Source organism: Lampris incognitus, chromosome 9, assembly GCF_029633865.1.
Source record: "Lampris incognitus isolate fLamInc1 chromosome 9, fLamInc1.hap2, whole genome shotgun sequence".
Classification (NCBI taxonomy): domain Eukaryota; kingdom Metazoa; phylum Chordata; class Actinopteri; order Lampriformes; family Lampridae; genus Lampris; species Lampris incognitus.
In genome coordinates, this window is record NC_079219.1 from 12005689 (window position 1) to 12027337 (window position 21649).

The 21649-nt window shown below is 43.3% G+C and overlaps 1 protein-coding gene across 1 annotated transcript in view; it reads right to left on the reverse strand.

Moving 5' to 3' along the window:
* gon4lb (gon-4 like b) overlaps nucleotides 1-21649 on the reverse strand; it is a 62190-nt gene that overhangs the window by 35444 nt on the left and 5097 nt on the right. The window contains exons 10-17 of the mRNA XM_056286171.1: nucleotides 18193-18415; nucleotides 14905-15006; nucleotides 13426-13466; nucleotides 12235-12323; nucleotides 7531-7765; nucleotides 7186-7272; nucleotides 4515-4707; nucleotides 428-578 (exon numbers count right to left, since the gene is read on the reverse strand). Coding sequence (XP_056142146.1) covers nucleotides 428-578; nucleotides 4515-4707; nucleotides 7186-7272; nucleotides 7531-7765; nucleotides 12235-12323; nucleotides 13426-13466; nucleotides 14905-15006; nucleotides 18193-18415 — 1121 coding nt within the window. The remainder of the gene's footprint in view (nucleotides 1-427; nucleotides 579-4514; nucleotides 4708-7185; nucleotides 7273-7530; nucleotides 7766-12234; nucleotides 12324-13425; nucleotides 13467-14904; nucleotides 15007-18192; nucleotides 18416-21649) is intronic.

A 21649-nucleotide genomic window follows, 5' to 3' on the forward strand; every position in this document is an offset into this window, starting at 1 on the left:
TTTGGGAGAAGGATGCTGAATATGGAGCTGCCAGGGAAGAGGAAAAGAAGAAGGCCAAAGAGGAGGTTTATGGATGTGGTGAGAGAGGACATGCAGTTGGCTGGCGTGACAGAGGAAGATGCAGAGGACAGGAAGAGATGGAAATGGATGATCCGCTGTTGCGACCCCTAACGGGAGCAGCTGAAAGTAGTAGTAGTAGATAGTATTTCAATACATTTTCCAGACCTTAGCATGTTTGCTGAATTTAAAGACTGGTTGTTCATCATGACAGAATATCATATAATGATAGAATCTGGGCAGTGTATCCATTAGCTAGTTCATATCTAAAGCTGCAAGTACGGCTGGTCAGTTAGCTGGCCTCTGTTGTAAAGATGCGTAGAGACCGTATGTTCGGCGGGATTCTTTAAATGCTTGTGTGTGTCACTACCAGTCTTCCCCACTCGTGAAGATGGTCCTATGGCGTTGGGGATACAGATCAGGGTCCAGACTGCAAATCGGGAGGAGTTCTGCATAGAGGAAGACAGACCTGGTGGCCAACAGCCAGGCGGTTTCAGCTGGGAGCCGAGGGTATGCACGACCTACACACATGCACGCACGCACGCACGCACACACACACACACACACACACACACACACACACACACACACACACACACACACACACACACACACCTCAGTAATCTGCTCGGCAGAGCTGAGCAATCAAAACCTTTCATATTTCTATAAACCAACACAAGGCTGGTGAAACCTTTAGCCTCGAGTTTGACATCCTTTTATTTTATTTCCTCTAAATTGTTTAGAACTTGGGATGTTCATAATTAACCATTTAAACCGTTAACTGATCATAAGAATTTTGACCGATAAATATGATCAGTTAAATGGTTAAATAAAAAAAAGTAATTAAGAAAAGTCTGCTGCATAGCAAAAGAAAAATAGGCTACACATATCAATCAACTCATAGGGGCATGTCGACACGTGCAACCAACCACACGTGCCTACAATTATATTTCGCTGTGCCCGAGCAAAAAAAAAGTACTGTGCGGGACCATTTCGACCAAAAGGACGACGAGGTTATTTGTAAAATATGCAATGCCGTACTGAAATATAGCAGTACTGCAATACCACTTGTGAAACAAACATCCACAAGCATTGGGTGATGGAGGACAACAAACTTTGGCCTCCATGTTAGCAGAGAGAAGTTGTGATCCGTGGCGGTCTGAGGAGACAACGCAGAGAATCTGTTCAACGGTGGAGAAAGACATTTTGCCCATCAGCATGGACTCTGTGGCGAGGGTTTTCAAGAGATACTGGGCTATATCGAGCCTAAATACTAAATCCCATCAAGACTGACTATTACCCGTCGAATTGAAGCCGTTTTGCAGAGAAAAAAACGAGTGTTTAAAACGCAACTTCTGCAAGTGTCTGTATATGTCCACAATACCGCCAGGGCAATGCCATGATGTTGCTCCTGGGAGACGACTACAGCACCTCTCAACAAGACCAAGAGACAGAGGTGGACACCTATATGTGAGAAAAACCCCCCCTCATTGGATACGAATCCTCTTGACTGGGGGAAAGTAGGGCTGGGCGGTACATTGACTTTTTACATTACATTATATCGATATATTTTCAAACAAGATATAGGATGAGACAATACCGTTTATATCGACATAGTTGCGATGTTGCGTTAAAATGCATAACCCATTTTTAACACTAGAACGAGCGGGATTTCCCTCCTACCTACAACGACCATGGGCGGTCAAATTGACGACTGGTTTTTAAACTCTATATATATTCTTTCACGATAAACACCCAATTGAGATATTAATACATTACATATGTTAGTATGTCTGTTATGAAACTGACACCAAAATTACAATTTTAACAACTTTAACACTATCTTTCAAACAATTTAAAATGGCCGCTGTCCAACGCCTGTAAATACTGTAATGCCTCGGTGGTAGTCATGGTGCGTCTGAAACGGCGTCTGTAACTAGACATGTTGGCAATAATCAAAAATCAAGTTCAGACTATTTCTCTGCGCTGGAGAATGCTAGTGTGTTTCTAGGACAGAGCAATGAACTTCGCAAAGGAAATGATGCAACCAACACGCGTCATAAATAGTGACATGACGTGCACGATCACGCGCAAATTACGAGCGGCCATTTTGACAGCTCATGGTTATTTTAGGTAGTTCTTATAACTTTTTTGTGTGCAATTGATCTAAAACTCATTTTGAATGCAAACATATGCAATTTTAGGAGAATTCAGGGACTGGCAGGTCTGTATCTTTTTTTCCCACCAAGTTATTAAACTGAAAATCCAAAACAGTCAGAATGCAGTTGCTTTCTCAGAAATAGGCCAATTTGTATTTAACATAGGCCATTTATTTTTGATAATTTCTCATTTACATGTTGATATATTGTGCAGCTGTATATTTTAAAACGGGGAAGGAAACCCCGTCTTTTCATTTTATTTTGACCCGTTTGATACAAGTGCTTGTGACATCTCATATGTGGCTTTGACTTACAACTGAACATTTAGCCTAATTGGTAGAAAATACCGAAATATATATTGTGTATCGCCATTCAGCCTAAAAATACTGAGATATAATTTTTGGTCCATATCGCACAGCCGTAGCGGAAAGCTAATCAGATGCGCTTCCTGAGGCTGGCCACTCTAGCGAGGCGCTATCTCTGCATTCCTGGGACATCTGTACCATCTGAGTGGGTATTCTCCGCCGCGGGTCTCACAGTCAACAGACTGCGCTTCAGAATAACCCCACAGCATGTCGACAGTTTGCTATTTCTGAATAAAAACCAGTAGAACAGCTGTCTGCTGTGCTGAGGACTGTGGTAGGCCTGGTCTAGGTATTTCATTCATTCATTCATTATCCGAACCGCTTATCCTGCTCTCAGGGTTGTGGGGATGCTGGAGCCTATCCCAGCAGTCATTGGGCGGCAGGCGGGGAGACACCCTGGACAGGTCACCAGGCCATCACACAGGGCCGACATACACACACACACACACACATTAATAACTAGGGACAATTTAGCACGGCCGGTTCACCTAAACCTACATGTCTTTTGACTGTGGGCGCAAACCGGAGCCCCCGGAGGAAACCCACGCAGACACGGGGAGAACATGCAAACTCCACACAGAGGACGACCCGGGACAACCCCCAAGGTTGGACTACCCCGGGGCTCGAACACAGGACCTTCTTGCTGTGAGGCGACTGCGCCAACCACTGCGCCACCATAATTTTATTTTATTTTATTTTTTGGGATTTCCCCCCCCCCTTTTCTTCCAAATTGTACTTGGCCAATCACCCCACTCTTCTGAGCTGTCCCGATCTCTGCTCCATCCCCTCTGCCAATCCGGGGAGGGCTGCAGACTACCACACACCTCCTCCGATACATGTGGAGTCGCCAGCTGCTTCTTTTCACCTGACAGTGAGGAGTTTCACCAGGGGGACGTAGCACGTGGGAGGATCACGCTATTCCCCCCAGTTCCCCCCCCACCCCACCCGAACAGGCGCCCTGACCCACATGAGGAGGCACTAGTGCAGTGACCAGGACACATACCCACATCCGGCTTCCCTCCTACAGACACGGCCAATGGTGTCTGTAGGGACGCCCGACCAAGCCGTTGGTAACACAGGGATTCGAATCGGAGATCCCCGTGTTGGATTATTTTATTTTAAGGTCTGAAAAATGTGACTACAAGTTTTCGTTTTGCTTATCTGTTGGCTGTTTTTTATAATTAATTAGCCAGAGGATTCAACGTGTGTTTTCGATTTGTTAATCTGTTTAAACATTAGAAAGTCTGGTTACTCGCTCTTTATTCTAATAAGTTATTTAATATTTCTACACTGGAGATCTAGGCTATTATGCTGATTATCACACAGCGCACTTGGCGCCAGAGGATTCAGTGTGCGTTTTCGTTTTGTTAATCTGTGTTTGTTCTTCAGAAAGTCTGGCTACTATTTGGAATTTACTTAAACATTTATTTAAGTTCAATATTTTTCATGCAGGCCTGTGGGTCTAGTTTATTCAGTCTGTTTTATATCGTTCCCAGCACCGCTGATGGTGTGTGATGACGTGATGATGTTCTCATGTTCTGTTGTTTATGCTGCTATTAAAAACCCCTTCCTATGAAAAAAACGTTTGTTGGATTGGTTTTTTTTATTTCGCAGACACTCGTCCACTGTAAATAGTACGTTTTAATCTTGTCGGTTAACGGTTAACGATCGGTTAATGAGCATCAGTTATCGGTCAGGAAAAAAAAAAATCAAAATGAGCATGCCTATTCAGAACGAGAAAAACTTCAGAACTGAAACCAAAATTAGATAGCTAAAAAAATTCACTAGAGTTAGCTAGTCACCTAATGTTAAAATCCATTTGAACTTTAGCCCCTGGGAGGTTATGTTTAGTTGTGTTTAAACAATCTGGACAGGAAGTCACCAAATACAGAACTGCTTCTAGAGAAGGGGAAAGTTTTATTTATTTCCTTACTGCTGGTCACTGAAGTCATCCTGGGGAGAAAACAGCTGCTTGAGACAGGCGACGGAGAGCGAGGTGTACGGGGAGCGTCCTCTCTCTCCTGGAGCTCCTGGAGAAGCTCCGTGGCTCCCTGGAGGTTACCGGCTCTGAAGCTGCTGGTGCTGTCTCTCTCCTCCTCCTGCTGTGCAAACTGCTGCAGCTCTTCCTGGAAGGGAGCGAGGGGAGGAATAGGGGAGTGAAGAAAAAAGGGGAGTGGAGACAGAGAGGAAAAGATATGAGAAGGTGAGGAAAAAGGAGTGGTGAAGAAAACAAACAGGGAGCAGAAACACAACATGCAGTAATGAACAGTCTGTGATAGCTGGCTTTTTAAATATTGTTAGCAATCTGACAGCTTTGTGACTTAAGAGATTCCCATGATCAACCCATGAATTCTCATCATTTTCTAAGCATGTTCAAGCTTAACAACTTAACTAAATTATTCAAATGTTACCACACGTCTTGTTACCAAAACAGTCATTCGGGACATACTACCACTGAATATGTTGCCAAGCTGATATTTCTAAATAAAAATACGGAAAAATTTTTGCTCGTTTAATGCTGTAGTTTCACGCAGCTCAAGGTTTATTTGGAGACATGAGGCAAACTTATAAACACTGCCAATGATTTCATCGCATTATTGGGAGGTGGGGGGGTGAAATAATCAAACATTATACTACAAGAACATTAATGTCAGTAAAACTAATACAGTTTACCCAAGTTATGCTTGACAATTTTTTTGGGGGGGGGGGGTTTCCCCCTTTTTCTCCCCAGTTGTACCCAGCCATTACCCCACTCTTCCGAACCGTCTCAGTCACTGCTCCACCGCCTCTGTCAATCCGGGGAGGGCTGCAGACTACCACATGTCTCCTCTGGTACATGTGGAGTTGCTAGCCGCTTCTTTTCACCTGACAGTGAGGAGTTTCACCAGGGGGACGTAGCGCGTGGGAGGATCACGTTATTGCCCCCAGTCCCCCCCCCCCAAACAGGCGCCCCGACCGACCAGAGGAGGCGCTAGTGCAGCGACCGGGACACATACCCACATCTGGCTTCCCACCCGCACACACGGCCAATTATGTCTGTAGGGACGCCCAACCAAACCGGAGGTAACACGGGGATTCGATTCGGCGATCCCCGTGTTGGTAGGCAACGGAATATACCACTACGCTACCCGGACGCCCATGCTTAACAAATTTGATGATATGCTTTGCATGAAGTAAAAAAAATAGCAACACAGCTGCCCAGAAAGTGGGGCGGACAGCTGTCTGGAATGGGAGAAGGAGCGGTCAGTAATTTGAATCAAATCGCATTAAAGTTACACACGATCCACCACATAAACAGCAAAGAGAATGACACATGCATGGGCTCAGAAAATTATTATGCCATTACGCCACCATTACATTTTTCCTTGTGCACCCCCTAGAGGCAGCTTGAGCATCCTAAGGCGTGCATGTGCCACACTGTGGGAATCCCTGATCTTCATAAATAGTCATGTAACATCTAGAAGCAACAGGCAGATCCAAGTAACCATAGATGTTCTTTATGAAACCACATGACCGGCAAGGACTGCCAATTCAAATGCATAGCGAGCGGCATAGAACTATCACTAATTGAAAATGTAATGTAAGGCAATGCATATGCAAAAGAAGATTTTCGCGTGTCGTTCATATGCTTTTTTTTCCCAATTCTGTAACATTACAATCCATCACCCACAGTAACGACAGCAGCTACAGTTACATTGGCTAAGGTTAGGTAGTGGTAAAGTTTAGGGTTATGGTTAAGTTGTGGTGAGTGAGTGATGTCATACAACAGTTTGGCAGTTTGTCTAATCACATGTTTTCCAAGAGAATGTTCATGTACTCCCTTGAAGTGATAGAAGATAGAGAAACCAACAATTACTTAATATCTACACACCCATGGCATGAACACAGGTCAATTTCAAATTGAGTAATCAGTGGAGATGCTGGTATGGACATATATATATATATATATATACATACACATGACACCTGTTTTGAACATGATCTGACTCCACTGGGTCTCCTCCCCTTTTTCTGAACTAAAAATTATCCAATATTCAATTAGGTTTGATTGAATATTTGATATGGCTTGATATGTTGCTCAATGTAAACATGTCAGATGACACTAATCTTGCTGGATTATCTTGCTGGTATTTCCCTAAAATCTGTGAAAAATTGTGACTTGCACATGAACGCTTTCAGCGCATTCAGGGTCATGTTCGTTTCAAATTAAACATGGGGATTTGTCATATGAAATGTGACTTTTACTATTGTGACAATCACATGATGTCAAATCCACCAAAATTGAAGAAATTAGGGATAACCACTTTAAAACTAAAGCAACTGAACCCTGGACTCTCAAGCCAAACCCCACTGCTAACTCATGGGATTTGCTTGCTTGCGAGGCTGGTTACGCCCCACAACATTTAATGATTTGATCATTTATTTGACCAAATCAATGTGAAAAAGTCTTTAGGTCTGTAAACAACATTACCACTGTAACAACGATGAACAAATATATCTGGTAATATAAATGTTGTAACAGAAACGGGGAGGCATATCTCTTAACATCATCAGTGTTGCAACAGAGGTGACCAGGGATGTTTGGTGTTGTCCTAGTGACTAACCAGGTACTTTTTAGTGAGGCAGGCTTCATAGTGCAGAGCCTTGACACGGCGCGTCAGTAGGTGGACCTGGGTCAAGAGTTGAACATGCTGGAGGGGATCATATATATGAAATGGAGAGGAGAGAGAGACAAAGAGAAAAAGAAAGAGTGAGAGAGATTTCAGTCACTCAGCAAATCTGTTAAGTTTGTTTGTTTACACTGTTTACATTACACCATCAGTTTAAAAAGATAAAAATGCAGCAAGGTGCATAAAAATGGGCTCCTTCTGTTTGCTCTGGTCTTCCTGGCACATCAAACAACCCAAGACTGACCTGGAGAAAAGGCCAGCTGGTGGCCGCTTTGTTACCTGCTGCACCTGTTGCTGGAGTTGGGCTTTTTGTGCGGAGTCCAGGAAGAGGGAGGGGCAGAGCCTAACTGGCACCATAGCTGGAGTGGTAGAGGGTGGAGCACAGGTTGGGCTGGGTTTTTCATGGTTCTGAGTAGGCGTGTCCTGCAGGGCTCTCCTCTGCTGCAGGGCCTCATACTGTTCCCGCACCGCACGTCGACGTTCAGTTAGCATACTGGCTAGCGGTGCTTCAAAACTAGGGGTAGTGAGTAAAGACAAAAAGACCAGAGTAAAAATAGGGTTGTAAACAAGTCAGCAGGAAGCTCTGACTGTGGCCCTGGCAGTAATTATGCCAACATAGACACGATCTACCTATTGCCTTCCTCTACTCTAGAACCATCCAACTGTATTCTAGCACACTAGATAGTAGACTATTGTGTATTCTTGCATTCTAGTTAGGAAGCTATAGTGCACTCATCATATTAGACAATGAGTCCTGTCAAACAAGATGTCTCCTATTTGCTGATCTTCTTCCCCAGGGCTCCTTCTAGAGGAAGAGGAAGAGCTGAGGAAAATATTCTTCCTCCCAACCCAAGCAGCAACTGCACATCTCTGCAGCACTGTCCCAATGGGAGGTTGTTTACAGACATTTGTATTTGTGTGTGTGCATTTGTGTGTGTGTTAGAGGTGTGGACTTGAGCCACTGTGACTTTGATTCGAGTTTCATAAATTCAGACTTGGCTTGAAAAATTGAGATTTGACTTGGACTTGAAAAACTTTGACTTACAATTTCATTTAGCAGACGCTTTTATCCAAAGTGACACATACATCTGAGAGTTAATACAACACAAGCAAGGATCTAGTCAGGAGGCGACAAAGCAAGTAAGTGTAAAAAAAACTAGGGTTCAAGTCCGATAGGACATTGATGTCAACAGGCAGCGCACAAAGGCAATGCATATGGTGCATAGAAGCGATTTTTTTTTTTAATACCATCAGGTGTGGAGGTGTTTGAGAAAGAGCTGGGTCTTTAGCTTCTTCTTATCAGCGGATCAAATGGTGTTTGGTAACTCGCTCCACCACCACGGAACTACAGAAGAGAAGAGTCTGGCTACTGACTTAGGGCCCCATTGTGGCGGAAGTGCCAGGCACCTTTCATTGGCATAGCGTAGTGAGTGGGACCGAGTACAGACCTGAATGATGGAGTTCAGGTAGGTGGGAGCGGTTTTTGTTGCTGTTTTGTAAGCAAGCATTAAGGTTTTCAATTTGATGCGGGCAGCTACTGGGAGCCAGTGGAGGGATATGAACAGTGAGTGACATGTGCCGTTATGGGTTGGTTGAAGACCAGAGGTGCCGCCGGATTCTGGATCATTTGCAGAGGTTTGAAAGTGCATGCAGGGAGACCTGCCAGTAAGGAGTTGCAATAGTCAGCGTGTGATATTACAAAAGCCTGTACCAGGAATTGTGCTGCATACTCAGACAGGTAAGATCTAATTTTCCTGACGTTGTACAGGGCGAATCGGCATGACCAAGCAACCGAGGCCACGTGAACCTTAAAGGTTAGTTGGTCATCAATCATGACACCCAGGTTTCGGACAGACTTTGTGGGCATGAGTTGGGTTGATCCGAGCTGGATATTGATCTGTTGTTGTAAGGATGGACTGGCTGGGATGACAAGGAGCTCAGTCTTCGATAGGTTAAGCTGCAGGTGGCGTTCTTTTATCCATGCAGAGATATCAACAAGGCATGACGATATATGTTCCGAGACTGTGAAATCATCTGGCGGGAATGATAGGAAGAGCTGGGTATTGTCAGCATAGCGATGGTATGAGAAACCACGGGAGTGGATGATTGCACCAAGTGAGGTGGTGTATACTGAGAGGAGGGAGGGGCCGAGCACTGACCTTTGAGGTACCCCTGTGGATAAACTGTGCGGTTTGGATACTTCTCCCCTCCAAGATATTCTAAAAGATCTCTCCAAGAGGTAGGACTTGAACCAGCAGAGGGCAGATCCTGACATACCAAGCTCAGTGAGTGTGGAGAGGAGGATTTGGTGGTTAACCGTGTTAAAGGCAGCTGACAGATCTAGCAGCAATAAAGCTGAGGACTGACCAGCAGCTCTAGCCAAACGCTGTGATTCTATCAACAGGAGTGCAGTCTCGTTAGAGTGACCGTGCTTAAAGCCAGACTGATTTGGATCATACAGATTGTTCTCAGAAAGAAATTCAGAGACATGGTTAAAGACCGTGCATTCAAGTATTTTTGAAAGAAAGGGTAGGAGTGTAACCGGTCTGTAGTTTTCAACCTGGGCTGGGTTGAGTGTAGGTTTTTTGAGCAGTGGGGTGACCCGAGCTTGCTTAATTACAGTGGGGAATGCACCCATTGTAAGCAAGGAGTTGATGATGTGTGTGACTGCAGGGTTAAGTGCGGGGGAAATGGTTTGCAGGAGGTTGCATGGTATCAGGTCCAGCAGACAGGTAGTGGAACGAGAGTCCAGCAGAAGCTTGGAGACTTCCTCCTCGATCAGGAGGGAGAATGAGGTGAGTGAGGCACTGTTAGCTGACAGCAGCAGATAGAGCTGGTCAGGCCCAGAGAACTGGTTACTGATGGCAGAGGCCCTATCAGTAAAGTACAAGGCAAACATGTCAGGAGTGAGCAGAGTGGAGGTCGGAGGAGGAGGTGGATTGAGGAGTGAGTTAAAAGCAAAAAAACATTTTTCGAGCATCAGTAGCGCCCCAGATCTTGTTCTAATAGTAAGTGGTCTTAGCTGTTTTTAAGCTGGAGGAGAATGACAATAGGAGACACTGATAGTCACTGAGGTCAGTGGACTCCGGTTTTACGCCATTTTCTCTCTGCCGCTCTGAGCCCCGCACAAGATGCTCTCTGATGACCTCAGTGAGCCATGGACTGGGGGGCATTACAAGCAGGTTTGGATGCTAGAGAGCAGAGACTGTTATGAGAGGAGGCTAGTGAGGAACAGTGTGTCTGTAGCCTCGTTGACAGGGAGTGAAGAGAATTCATTATGAGGCGGCATGGAAGCCAAGACCTCATTGGAGAGCTGGGTCGGTTTAAGGGACCGTAAGTTTTGGCGGAAGGAGACTCTTTGTGCAGGAATATGAGAATGTTCCAGTAAGGAGGCCATAAACTGAATAAAGAAGTGGTTTGACAGATGTATGGACTAAATAACTTGAATGACTTGTCCTAATCCCAGTTTCGCCCAGCACAAATAAAGTGAAAAAGTAACATAACAGTTGTTTTTTTTTCTTGACACAATCAGCTATAGCAAAATGTAGTTGCGGCCATGCGGGACAGACTGGAGGAGAGGAAGGAACGTGTTCAGTGAGACTTGTAAACATGTTGCCAAAAATCATATACCCCCCTTTGTTCTATGGACAGTGATGGAAGAAGTACTAAGACCTTTTACTTATGTACAAATATCCTGACAAACTACTCAAGTAAAAGTTAAAGTACGACAATTACATTTCTTCTCAAGTAAAAAGTACTTGCTCTTAAATGTACTTAAAATATTAAAAGTACAAGTACATTCCATATCCGGTGCCCTGACATAACAGAGCTTGTAGTACAGTTTAAAGTATGCCTACTGTACCTTTTTTCCTGCAGATTAATGCTAATGCAAAGCTTGATTACAATTTTTTTTAAAAAAACAACAACATAATTCATGCATGCTCCACCAGGCATGACACCGCCATCTGGTTTGTGACAGTGCTATAACAGTACAAGTCTACGTAGTAGTTTAAATCAAATACTATGCCGTGGAACCATAAATTTCGCCTTTTGATTTCTGGTTCTGTGTCGACATGACTGTGGGGCTCTGCCATAGGCTACAGCAGGGTCTCCGTAGCCATGCGAGGGACTCCGCAATAGCCTACGGGAACTTCCTCAAAAGTATAACTGCAAATTGAGATGCAGGTTATAAAATAAAACAAGATTTACTTAGCATTCGCACCAGACCTTGAATTTAAACTGGACAGGTGCAGCTTGAATCTATGCTGGTGCTGAATTAATCTCATGTCACCAGACATCCATCTCGTCAAACTCAGAGACCTCTGTCAGGTTGACTAGATGAAGAGGTCTGGCAAGAATACTGTTGAAGTATTATCCTCCACCTTTGTTTTCGCGTTACCTCTGGTAGTTTAACCCATGTGTGCATGCTCATAGAAACAAAGGAAGCGTTGAATGTGTTTCAGCCCAGCACTATCAGTGTTTTACTCACTTTGACCATTAAAAAAAAAATCAATGCCTCTATATGGCAACTAAATATATTGCTTCTGGAGCCAATATGGCGATATAAAAACCATCAGATAAAAAATATTGCGATTTGTAACTGAATGGATTTTTTCTTCCACCCCTAGTAACATGTGACATGCCTTGAGACTTAGCCTTTTACATATGGGATTTGACTTAGACTTTAGTGTCAAGACTCGAGACCTACTTGTTACTTGGAAACCAACGACTTGGTCCCACCTGTCTACTATTACTACTACTACGGCTACTATTACTACTTTTGGCTGCTCCCGTTAGGGGTCGCCACAGCGGATCATCAATTTCCATTTCCATTTGCTGGTCCCACCTGTCTGTATGTGTCAATTTACATGTGTCTATATGCATTTTTGTATTTATGAGTTTACATGTTTTTCTGTGCATGTCTGTGTTTGTGTGTGTGAGGGTTTTTGTATGCATAGCTCTGTCTTTGTATGTATGTGGTACCGTAGAGCTTGTGGAACGTTGAATTTGGGTATGCTCTGTAAGGACCTCTCCTCTTCCTCAGCCTCCTCCACATTGGGCTCCTCCTGGAACTAAATTGTTGACAAGAAACTTAGTTCATACTAGAGGCTGAAAATTTTTTGCATTGATTGTGCAATACAAATGTACAATTGTAAATACACACACAACTCCTGTATACTGGTCACAAATTTTTGCTGTTATTGTTGTGGTTTTAACATAATATAGGATAGAGTTGTGTGGCGGATGGTAGGTGAATATTGGTATATATTATAGTGTAACAGGGTGTCTTCCCGCCTGCCACCCAATGACTGCTGGGATAGGCTCCAGCATCCTCACGACCCTGAGCAGGATAAGCGGTTTGGAGAATGGATGGCTGGATTATAGTGTAATCTAGTGTGAGTATATAGTATTGTATATGGGCATGATGGGTTGTGGTATTGGTATATGATGTAGTGTATGGGCAATATAAAAGGAATATGGTATAAAATATAGGCATAGGGTGTTGATTACTCAACCATTAATAAAGTCTATAGCAGGGACATACCTGTTGTGCATACACGCTTGCCTTCAATGTCCTGTTTGTTGTTCAATTTATTTCTTGTTTTTTCTTTTATGTTTTTATTTTGTTTTTTTGTGTCACTGACATCTGCAAGTGAACCGGAGTAAAATTCCTCATGTGCATAGGCATACTAGGCCATTAAAGTTGATTCTGATTCTGTATAGGTACACATCAATATCTCTGCACAGCGACTCAGAAAATAGATTTCAGAGTTACTGTGGCTCAGAGATGCAGATGTGCAGGCCTCAAAAATGTAACTGCACATCACACATGTCTATGGGCCTGCAGAAAGGATATTTGAAGGTGTAGCATGACAGACACACACCAACATGAATCCTATAGGCTGACACGTTTGACAAATCATTATGTTAGTGTCCAATGAGCTGAGCCCCGAGCAACCTGATTGGTTGTACAGCCAAAAAGGTGGTGGCTGTATGTGAGGTATGCAGCATCCTCTAATTACAACTCAGATACTTCCATATTTCCACCTTCATTTTATTTCCCTTTGATAAACCAGGATCAGCATTGTGGAACAGAACAAAGAGTGCAGTCAACAAGTGTCTATACCAAACCTGTGAAAGTCCAATGTTACCGTCAACAGAAAAGTTACTCACTGTATCAAAAAGCTCCTCCAGTAACTCATTCGCCTCCTTTTCTGAAAGAGGCAAGAGACATGTTAGGTCAGAGCACAGTAGGTCACATTAGCAAGTCAATAATGGAATTGCAATTTTCAATAAAACGATTCTAGAGGGGTAAAGAACCAAGCTATATAACAACCTGCCAAAACATTAAAACCAGCTGCCTAATAATGTGTAGGTCCCCCTCGTGCCGCCAAAACGGCTCTGACCCGTCCAGGCATGAACTCCACAAGATCTCTGAAGGTGTCTTCTGGTATATGGCACCAAGACGTTATCAGCAGATCCTTTAAGTCCTGTAAGTTGTGATGCGGGGCCTCCATGGATCGGACTTGTTTTGCCAGCACATCCCACAGATGCTTGATCAGATTGAGATCTGGGTAATTCGAAGGCCAAGCCAACACCCTGAACTCTGTCATGTTCCTCAAACTATTCCTGTACAATTTTTGCAGTGTGGCAGAGCACATTATCCTGCTGAAAGAGGCCACTGCCATAAGGGATTACCATTGCCATGAAGAGGTGTACCTGGTCTGCAACGACGTTTAGGTAGGTGGCACATGAATACCAAGACCCAAGTTTTCCCAGTAGAACGTTGCCCAGAGCATCACATTGCCTCCACTAGCTTGGCTTCTTCCCATAGTGCACCCTGGTGCCATCTCTTCCCCAGGTTAACAACGCACACACACCCGGCTGTCCATATGATGTAAAAGAAAATGTGATTCATCAGACTAGACAACCTTCTTCCACTGCTCCATGGTCCAGTTCTGACGCTGATGTGGCCGCTGTGCCCATTTCAATGGTGGATAGGGGTTATCATGGGCACTCTGACCAAGCTGTTGCTACACAGCCCCATACGCAGCCAGCTGCGATGCAATGTGTGTTCTGACACCTGTCTCTCATAGCCAGCATTCACTTTTTTCAGCGATTTGAGTAACAGTAGCTCTTCTGTGGGATTGAACCAGGCAGGCTAGCCTTCGCTACCTACGCACATCAATGAGCCTTGGGCGCTCATGAACCCGTCGCTGGTTCATCAGTTTCCTTCATTGGACCACTTTTGGTAGGTACTGACCACTGCATACTGGAAACACCCCGAAAGACTGGCTGTTTTAGAGATGCTCTGACCCAGTCATCTAGCCATCACAATTAAGCCCTTGTCAAAGTCGCTCAGATCTTTATGCTTGCCCATTTTTCCTACTTTCCAAAGATCAACTTCAAGAACTGAACGTTCAGTTGCTGCCTAATATAGCCTACCCCTTGACAGGTGCCATTGTAATGAGATAATCGATGTTATTCACTTACCTGTCAATGGTTTTAATGTTTTGACTGACAGTGTATTTACTACGGTCAAAGTCAGTTTCTGTTTTATAACTTTTCATGTGTGCTATGCTAAGAAATACAACGGATTGAGCAGGAGACAGAAGTGCAAGACAGAGAAGAGGGACACAACACGGATCCTACTTGTGATATGGGTGGCTCGCCCTGTCCTGTAGTCTTCCTGGTCTGGTTCATCCAGTTCTTCGGGAAAGTGGTACTCTGGATCATCATCATCATCTACTTCCTCTGATACAGGGAACAAAGGACAGATGAGCATGTGGAACGACACAACCGACTTCATTTGATCACAAAAAAACACAACAAAATATTGTTGAACTCTGCTAGCTGCTCCCCTACGCTCAGCTAGCTGCTAGCTGCTAAGTAGATCCTTGAGGTTTCTGGCCAGTTTGCTAGAGAGGTAGCATAGTGGGGCAAAATGCAGCTCAGTGCTTTCCATACACTGACTAATCTGTGGTGTCCCACCACATCATCAGCATTGCCTAACGCAGAGATCAAATGTAAAATCAATTAATTCTTCTGGCAACACTTTCTGAGTACTAAGAAGTACTCTATTTTTATAATAGAATAGAACACAGAACAGAATACTCTTTATTAGTCATTTTGTACATACATACAAATGAAATTTACTCTGCATTTAACCCATCCTGTGTAGCTAGGAGCAGTGGGCAGCTGCCGTGCAGCACCTAGGGACCAACTCCAGTTATTTCTTCCTATTGCCTTGGTCAGGGGCACAGATAGGAGTGTTAACCCTAACATACATGTCTTTTTTGATGGTGGGAGGAAACCGGAGTGCCTGGAGGAAACCCATGTAGACACGGGGAGAACATGCAAACTCCACACGGAAAGGACCTGGGATGGCCTGGGGTTCGAACCCAGGACCTTCTTGCTGTGAGGCAACAGTGCTAACCACTGGGCCACCGTGCCGCCCAACGGAGTATGGGTGAAGTTATGACTGACTATAAACGTGACTCAACATTAACGCTTGTCTGCTTGTCAGGGACAAGCAAACTTTATAATCAGACACGTGAAATGCCTCCATTAATTGTATTGTGTAAAAAAAAAACTGTTAAGTATCAGCAAATCAACTGAAGGTGTCGCTCATCCTTGAGACACACTGATTTATTCAAACACATTTTAAATGATTTCAAAAATTTTCAGATTTCAAATTTCAAAAAATAGATTGTTAAATTTACTGTTGTTTAGATTTATTTACTAGTTTTTATGGTTAAGGAGAAAGCATGGTGGCACAGTAGTTAGCACGGTCACCTCATAGCAAGAAGGTCCTTGGTTCAAGCCCCAGGGTAGTCCAACCTTGGGGGTCATCCTGTGTGGAATTTGTATTTTCTCCTCGTGTCTGCGTGAGTTTCCTCCGGGTGCTCCGGTTTCCTCCCACAGTCCAAAGACATGTAGGTCAGGTGAATCGGCCGTACTAAATTGTCTCTAGGTGTGAATGTGTGTGAATGTGTTGTCCCTGTGATGGCCTGGCGGCCTGTACAGGGTGTCTCCCCGCCTGCTGACCAATGACTGCTGGGATAGACTCCAGCATCCCCGCGACCCTGAGAGCAGAGTAAGCAGTTTGGATAATGGATGGATGGATTTTAAATGAAATTCTCCCACTGGAGCATTTAACTTATAGATTGAAGAATAAAGCGGGGGCCTTTCTAAAAATATGGCAAGCTTCTACGGAACTGCAATAACTCCCTTAACATTGTGACTCATGCTGATTTGTGTATATTTTATATATCTTTTGTATTTTTATGGCGCAAAAGCAAAATCATAAGCAATCTTACTGGAGGCAGCTGCAAAGTGTATCATGACTAAAAAAAAGGCCATAATAAAAAAAAAAAAAGTCATCTTTGTTCACCTGTGGTGATATTCAGCTGTAAGCCGAGTCAGTTGAGGCCATTTAAAAGCTTTATAATTAAAAAGTATTTTGCATTACTTAACAAACAGCAATAGGGGTGTAAATTTGGTTGCCAAATTTGGTAAGGCAGTTACATTTGGAAAGCATTAATAATGATATAAATAATAAATACGAATCAATGAGTTGTTACTTCAAGCTTACTAAATACAGGCCCTGTTATTTCCACACAATAAAAGTTCAAATTGCCTCCTTGGTGATTCTATTTTTTTTTTTCCATTGACACCGACATTTGACAATGACCGCCTAGAAAAGGCAGGGGGCCAATTTGGCCCCTCCGAATGACTCCTGGATCAAACACTGAGACTTGTGGATAAAGATGTTCTTCCAGCCTCCTCAACCTGGACAAGAACTTGGGAAGGATCCCCAAAAATGGAAAATTAAATTTTCACAGGTTTTTGGAATACAATTTTCATTTCATTTCCTATCTCTTCTGCCAGGGAAAAGACACTGCATCTCAACGTGACCTTTCGGGTTAAATAAAATGAAGGTACACACACACACAAACATTCTTTTCATGTAGTAAAAAGAAAATCGCAAAATTTGTGGATATGTGGTTTTTGCCCAACAGTGACATTATGTTCTTTAAAAAAAAAGAAGCATGCAGTATGAAAATAAAATACAAGTGGTCTCATCCCACAATGAGTCACCTTTGAAACATGACAGGCTGTGTGTTAAATTGGAAAAAGACAACTTTTCAAACCCCCCCCAGCATTTCCAAGTGGTATTATTGTTGGCGCCGCTATCGCAAAGACAACCGGATCTCTTTCTGGTTTCCTCAAAGCCAAGCTTTGTGAAGAAATGATCAACACCACTTTGGAAATAAGAGAGAAGAAAGAAGCATGTTCACTGAAGAGGTCATTTGAAATTGTCACAATTTTATATAGAAGGAACAGGCAAAAGTTGCGTTACTTACTGGTCCAGTAGAAAGAATGCCAATTGAATGTTGGTTTGAAACCCTCTCAAGTACCAGAGCCTCTCCATCGAGTGATTGCCCGTCCAAGGTTTACTCATTTTACCTGTTCCTATCGCTCTCCTTCTTCGTCTCCTCCATCAATGGGGTTCTTTTTCTCTTGCTGGGTAGTTTTCACTGCCACTTCGGTTGTTCCACCGTCCACCATTTCCACTCCTGGGGATAGCTACTGATAGCTACCAGGGGGGAAAAAAGGGCTATCTTCTTCCTCTTTTGTTTGTGCAACAGTTGACGCACTACCTTTGTGCCGTAAATCGAGCCACCATTTTCCCGTGAGATAGTACCCAGTGGCAGACAGAACTGCATTGTGAAAGCGATGCTTATAGGAAACCAACCTAAATGCCAATGGTGTAATTATTCTATAGCCATTCCACTGTGCAACCAACATTTACTTCATAATGATAAGTTAAGCAAAAAAAGCTGTCTATTTCCACTTTAACACATTCACTGCAACAGTGCTGAACCAACGAACAGACTTTACAGACACTGTAAACTACAGCAATTTCTGATATCTGACCTTCATTGTCTGAGGCCATCAGGCCCTGCAGCCACTGGGTCCAATGGCGGTCCTCCTCTACGAGGGCAGGGCCAAACTCGTACATGTCAGGTGTGATGTCAGGAGGCAGCAGCTCCGCCTCCAGTTGGCCCAAAGGAACGTCACGCAGCGGACGTTTGGAGCGTGTGCGGAAAGCCACGAGACCTCCTGCATCTACATCATTGTTGCTACTCCCTCCATTCAGCTGCTGGGACAGACAGGAAGACAACAACAGAATCACTTCCTGTCCTTCCTTTTTGAGGAATGAAGTTTTCTCTGGTAGAACACAAGAAAGCGTTTACAACGGGGGGATCTGATCTAGGAGCCATTTGATAAGAGAGGAAGAAGTGAAGAGGGGTTACTTAAATTGACAGGGGGAGATGGTAGAGGAGGTGTTAAGTAGGAAAGGAGGTGATAGAGGAGGTATGTAACAGGACAGGAGAGGTTTATCTGTTAGACCACAATGAGTTGTTTAGGACAAGAGGTGTTTACCTGATAAGTTAGAAGGAGACAATAGAGAATGTCAAAGTGAAGTATGAAGCACCCTACTGGACTATTATTATGGACTGGAAGACGCACAGATTTAAAACGTTAGATGCAACATTACGTCATAGATCATGGGATAACCGTCTGCCATCTTACCTTGGTAGTGACCACCTTTTGTTTATTCAGGGCAGCAATTATTTGTCATCTGTGTAGCACCAAATTATAAAACTAAAAGGACCAGAGAAACCAGGGAGGCTGGCATCATTTTCCACACGTTAGTATGGATTAGGAGATATTTGTTTGTAACACATGGGTCACTTACAACTACAAAAAGTTGGTAAACTAGGTAAAATTACTGTTAGCTACCAAGCACAGACAAGTTCTACCCCTCTCTTTATTAACAGGGTGAGTAGCTTCAGATACCTCAGTGTTCACATCACTGAGGCCCTAACATGGACACTTCACACAGACACTTTGGTGAAAAAGGCAAGGCGGCATCTTTATCACCTCAGGCAACTGAAGGAGTTCAGTATCCCCCCACATATCCAGAAAACTTTTTTTTCGGGTGTCATTGAGAGCGTCCTGGCAGGGTGCTTCACCAACTAGTATAGGAACTGTACCTCTCAAGACCAAAAAGCCCTGCAGAGAGTGGTACAGTCACTTCAGCATACCACCGGGTCCACATTCACCCCCTTACAGACCTTATACACCAAGCGGTGCAGAACCAGGGCTAGGATTATTATAGAACCCCATCACCCCGAAAACGGACTGTTTCAGCCGCTGCGGTCAGGTAGATGCCTCTGCAGCCACAAGGCCAAAGGCCAGCACAGAGAGACTCATAAGGAGTTTCTTTCCTCAGGCCATAAGGACATTTAACTCAACATAACAATAATAATTACATGTGTACTGCCACTGTAGTGCCACTGCCACTTTTATCACTTTTACCATTCTGCCTCGGGCACTTTCCAAGGACACTTTACTCATTCAGCCTTTTTGCGCACTTGTATTTACTTGTACTTGTATTGTATACAGCAACTGCATTGTAAATTTGTAGTGTAGATATGTATTTATTGTATATTGTATTGCACTGTATTCATTGGGAGTGACGAAGAAGGACAGGATTAGGAACAATTATGTTAGAGGGACAGCTCAGGTTGGACGGTTTGGAGACAAAGCAAGAGAGACAAGATTGAGATGGCTTGGACATGTGGAGGAGAGATGCTGGGTATATTGGGAAAAGGATGCTGAATATGGAGCTGCCAGGGAAGAGGAAAAGAGGAAGGCCAACGAGGAGGTTTATGGATGTGGTGAGGGAGGACATGCAGGTAGCTGGTGTGACAGAGGAAGATGCAGATGATAGGAAGAAATGGAAATGGATGATCCGCTGTGGCGACCCCTAATGGCAGCAGCAGAAAGTAGTAGTAGTAGTAGTATATTGTATTGTACTGGACTGTATTGCATTGTATATACACTACCGTTCAAAAGTTTGGGATCACCCAAACAATTTTGTGTTTTCCATGAAAAGTCACACTTATTCACCACCATATGTTGTGAAATGAATAGAAAATAGAGTCAAGACATTGACAAGGTTAGAAATAATGATTTGTATTTGAAATAAGATTTTTTTTACATCAAACTTTGCTTTCGTCAAAGAATCCTCCATTTGCAGCAATTACAGCATTGCAGACCTTTGGCATTCTAGCTGTTAATTTGTTGAGGTAATCTGGAGAAATTGCACCCCACGCTTCCAGAAGCAGCTCCCACAAGTTGGATTGGTTGGATGGGCACTTCTTTGAGCAGATTGAGTTTCTGGAGCATCACATTTGTGGGGTCAATTAAACGCTCAAAATGGCCAGAAAAAGAGAACTTTCATCTGAAACTTGACAGTCTATTCTTGTTCTTAGAAATGAAGGCTATTCCATGCGAGAAATTGCTAAAAAATTGAAGATTTCCTACACCGGTGTGTACTACTCCCTTCAGAGGACAGCACAAACAGGCTCTAACCAGAGTAGAAAAAGAAGTGGGAGGCCGCGTTGCACAACTGAGCAAGAAGATAAGTACATTAGAGTCTCTAGTTTGAGAAACAGACGCCTCACAGGTCCCCAACTGGCATCTTCATTAAATAGTACCTGTTAGAGCCTGTTTGTGCTGTCCTCTGAAGGGAGTAGTACACACCGGTGTAGGAAATCTTCAATTTCTTAGCAATTTCTCGCATGGAATAGCCTTCATTTCTAAGAACAAGAATAGACTGTCGAGTTTCAGATGAAAGTTCTCTTTTTCTGGCCATTTTGAGCGTTTAATTGACCCCACAAATGTGATGCTCCAGAAACTCAATCTGCTCAAAGAAGTGCCCATCCAACCAATCCAACTTGTGGGAGCTGCTTCTGGAAGCGTGGGGTGCAATTTCTCCAGATTACCTCAACAAATTAACAGCTAGAATGCCAAAGGTCTGCAATGCTGTAATTGCTGCAAATGGAGGATTCTTTGACGAAAGCAAAGTTTGATGTAAAAAAAATCTTATTTCAAATACAAATCATTATTTCTAACCTTGTCAATGTCTTGACTCTATTTTCTATTCATTTCACAACATATGGTGGTGAATAAGTGTGACTTTTCATGGAAAACACGAAATTGTTTGGGTGATCCCAAACTTTTGAACGGTAGTGTATGTATTTATAGGGATATACTTCCTATATACTCCCCGGATATTTAACTTTTTTTTTAAATTTTATTGTATTTTCATTTGATTATCATTTTATTATTACTGTTGTTCATTTCTCTTGTTGCACAGTTTGAGTTGCCAAAAAATAATAATTTCACTACTCATTGTACTTGTCCATGAAGTATGACAAATCTGAATCTTGACTCTAAACAGCATTGATTTGTTAGCTAAACAAATAAATTGGGCTATTGTTTGGCGTTTCAAAAAAAAAAGCCCACATTGTTGTTTTAA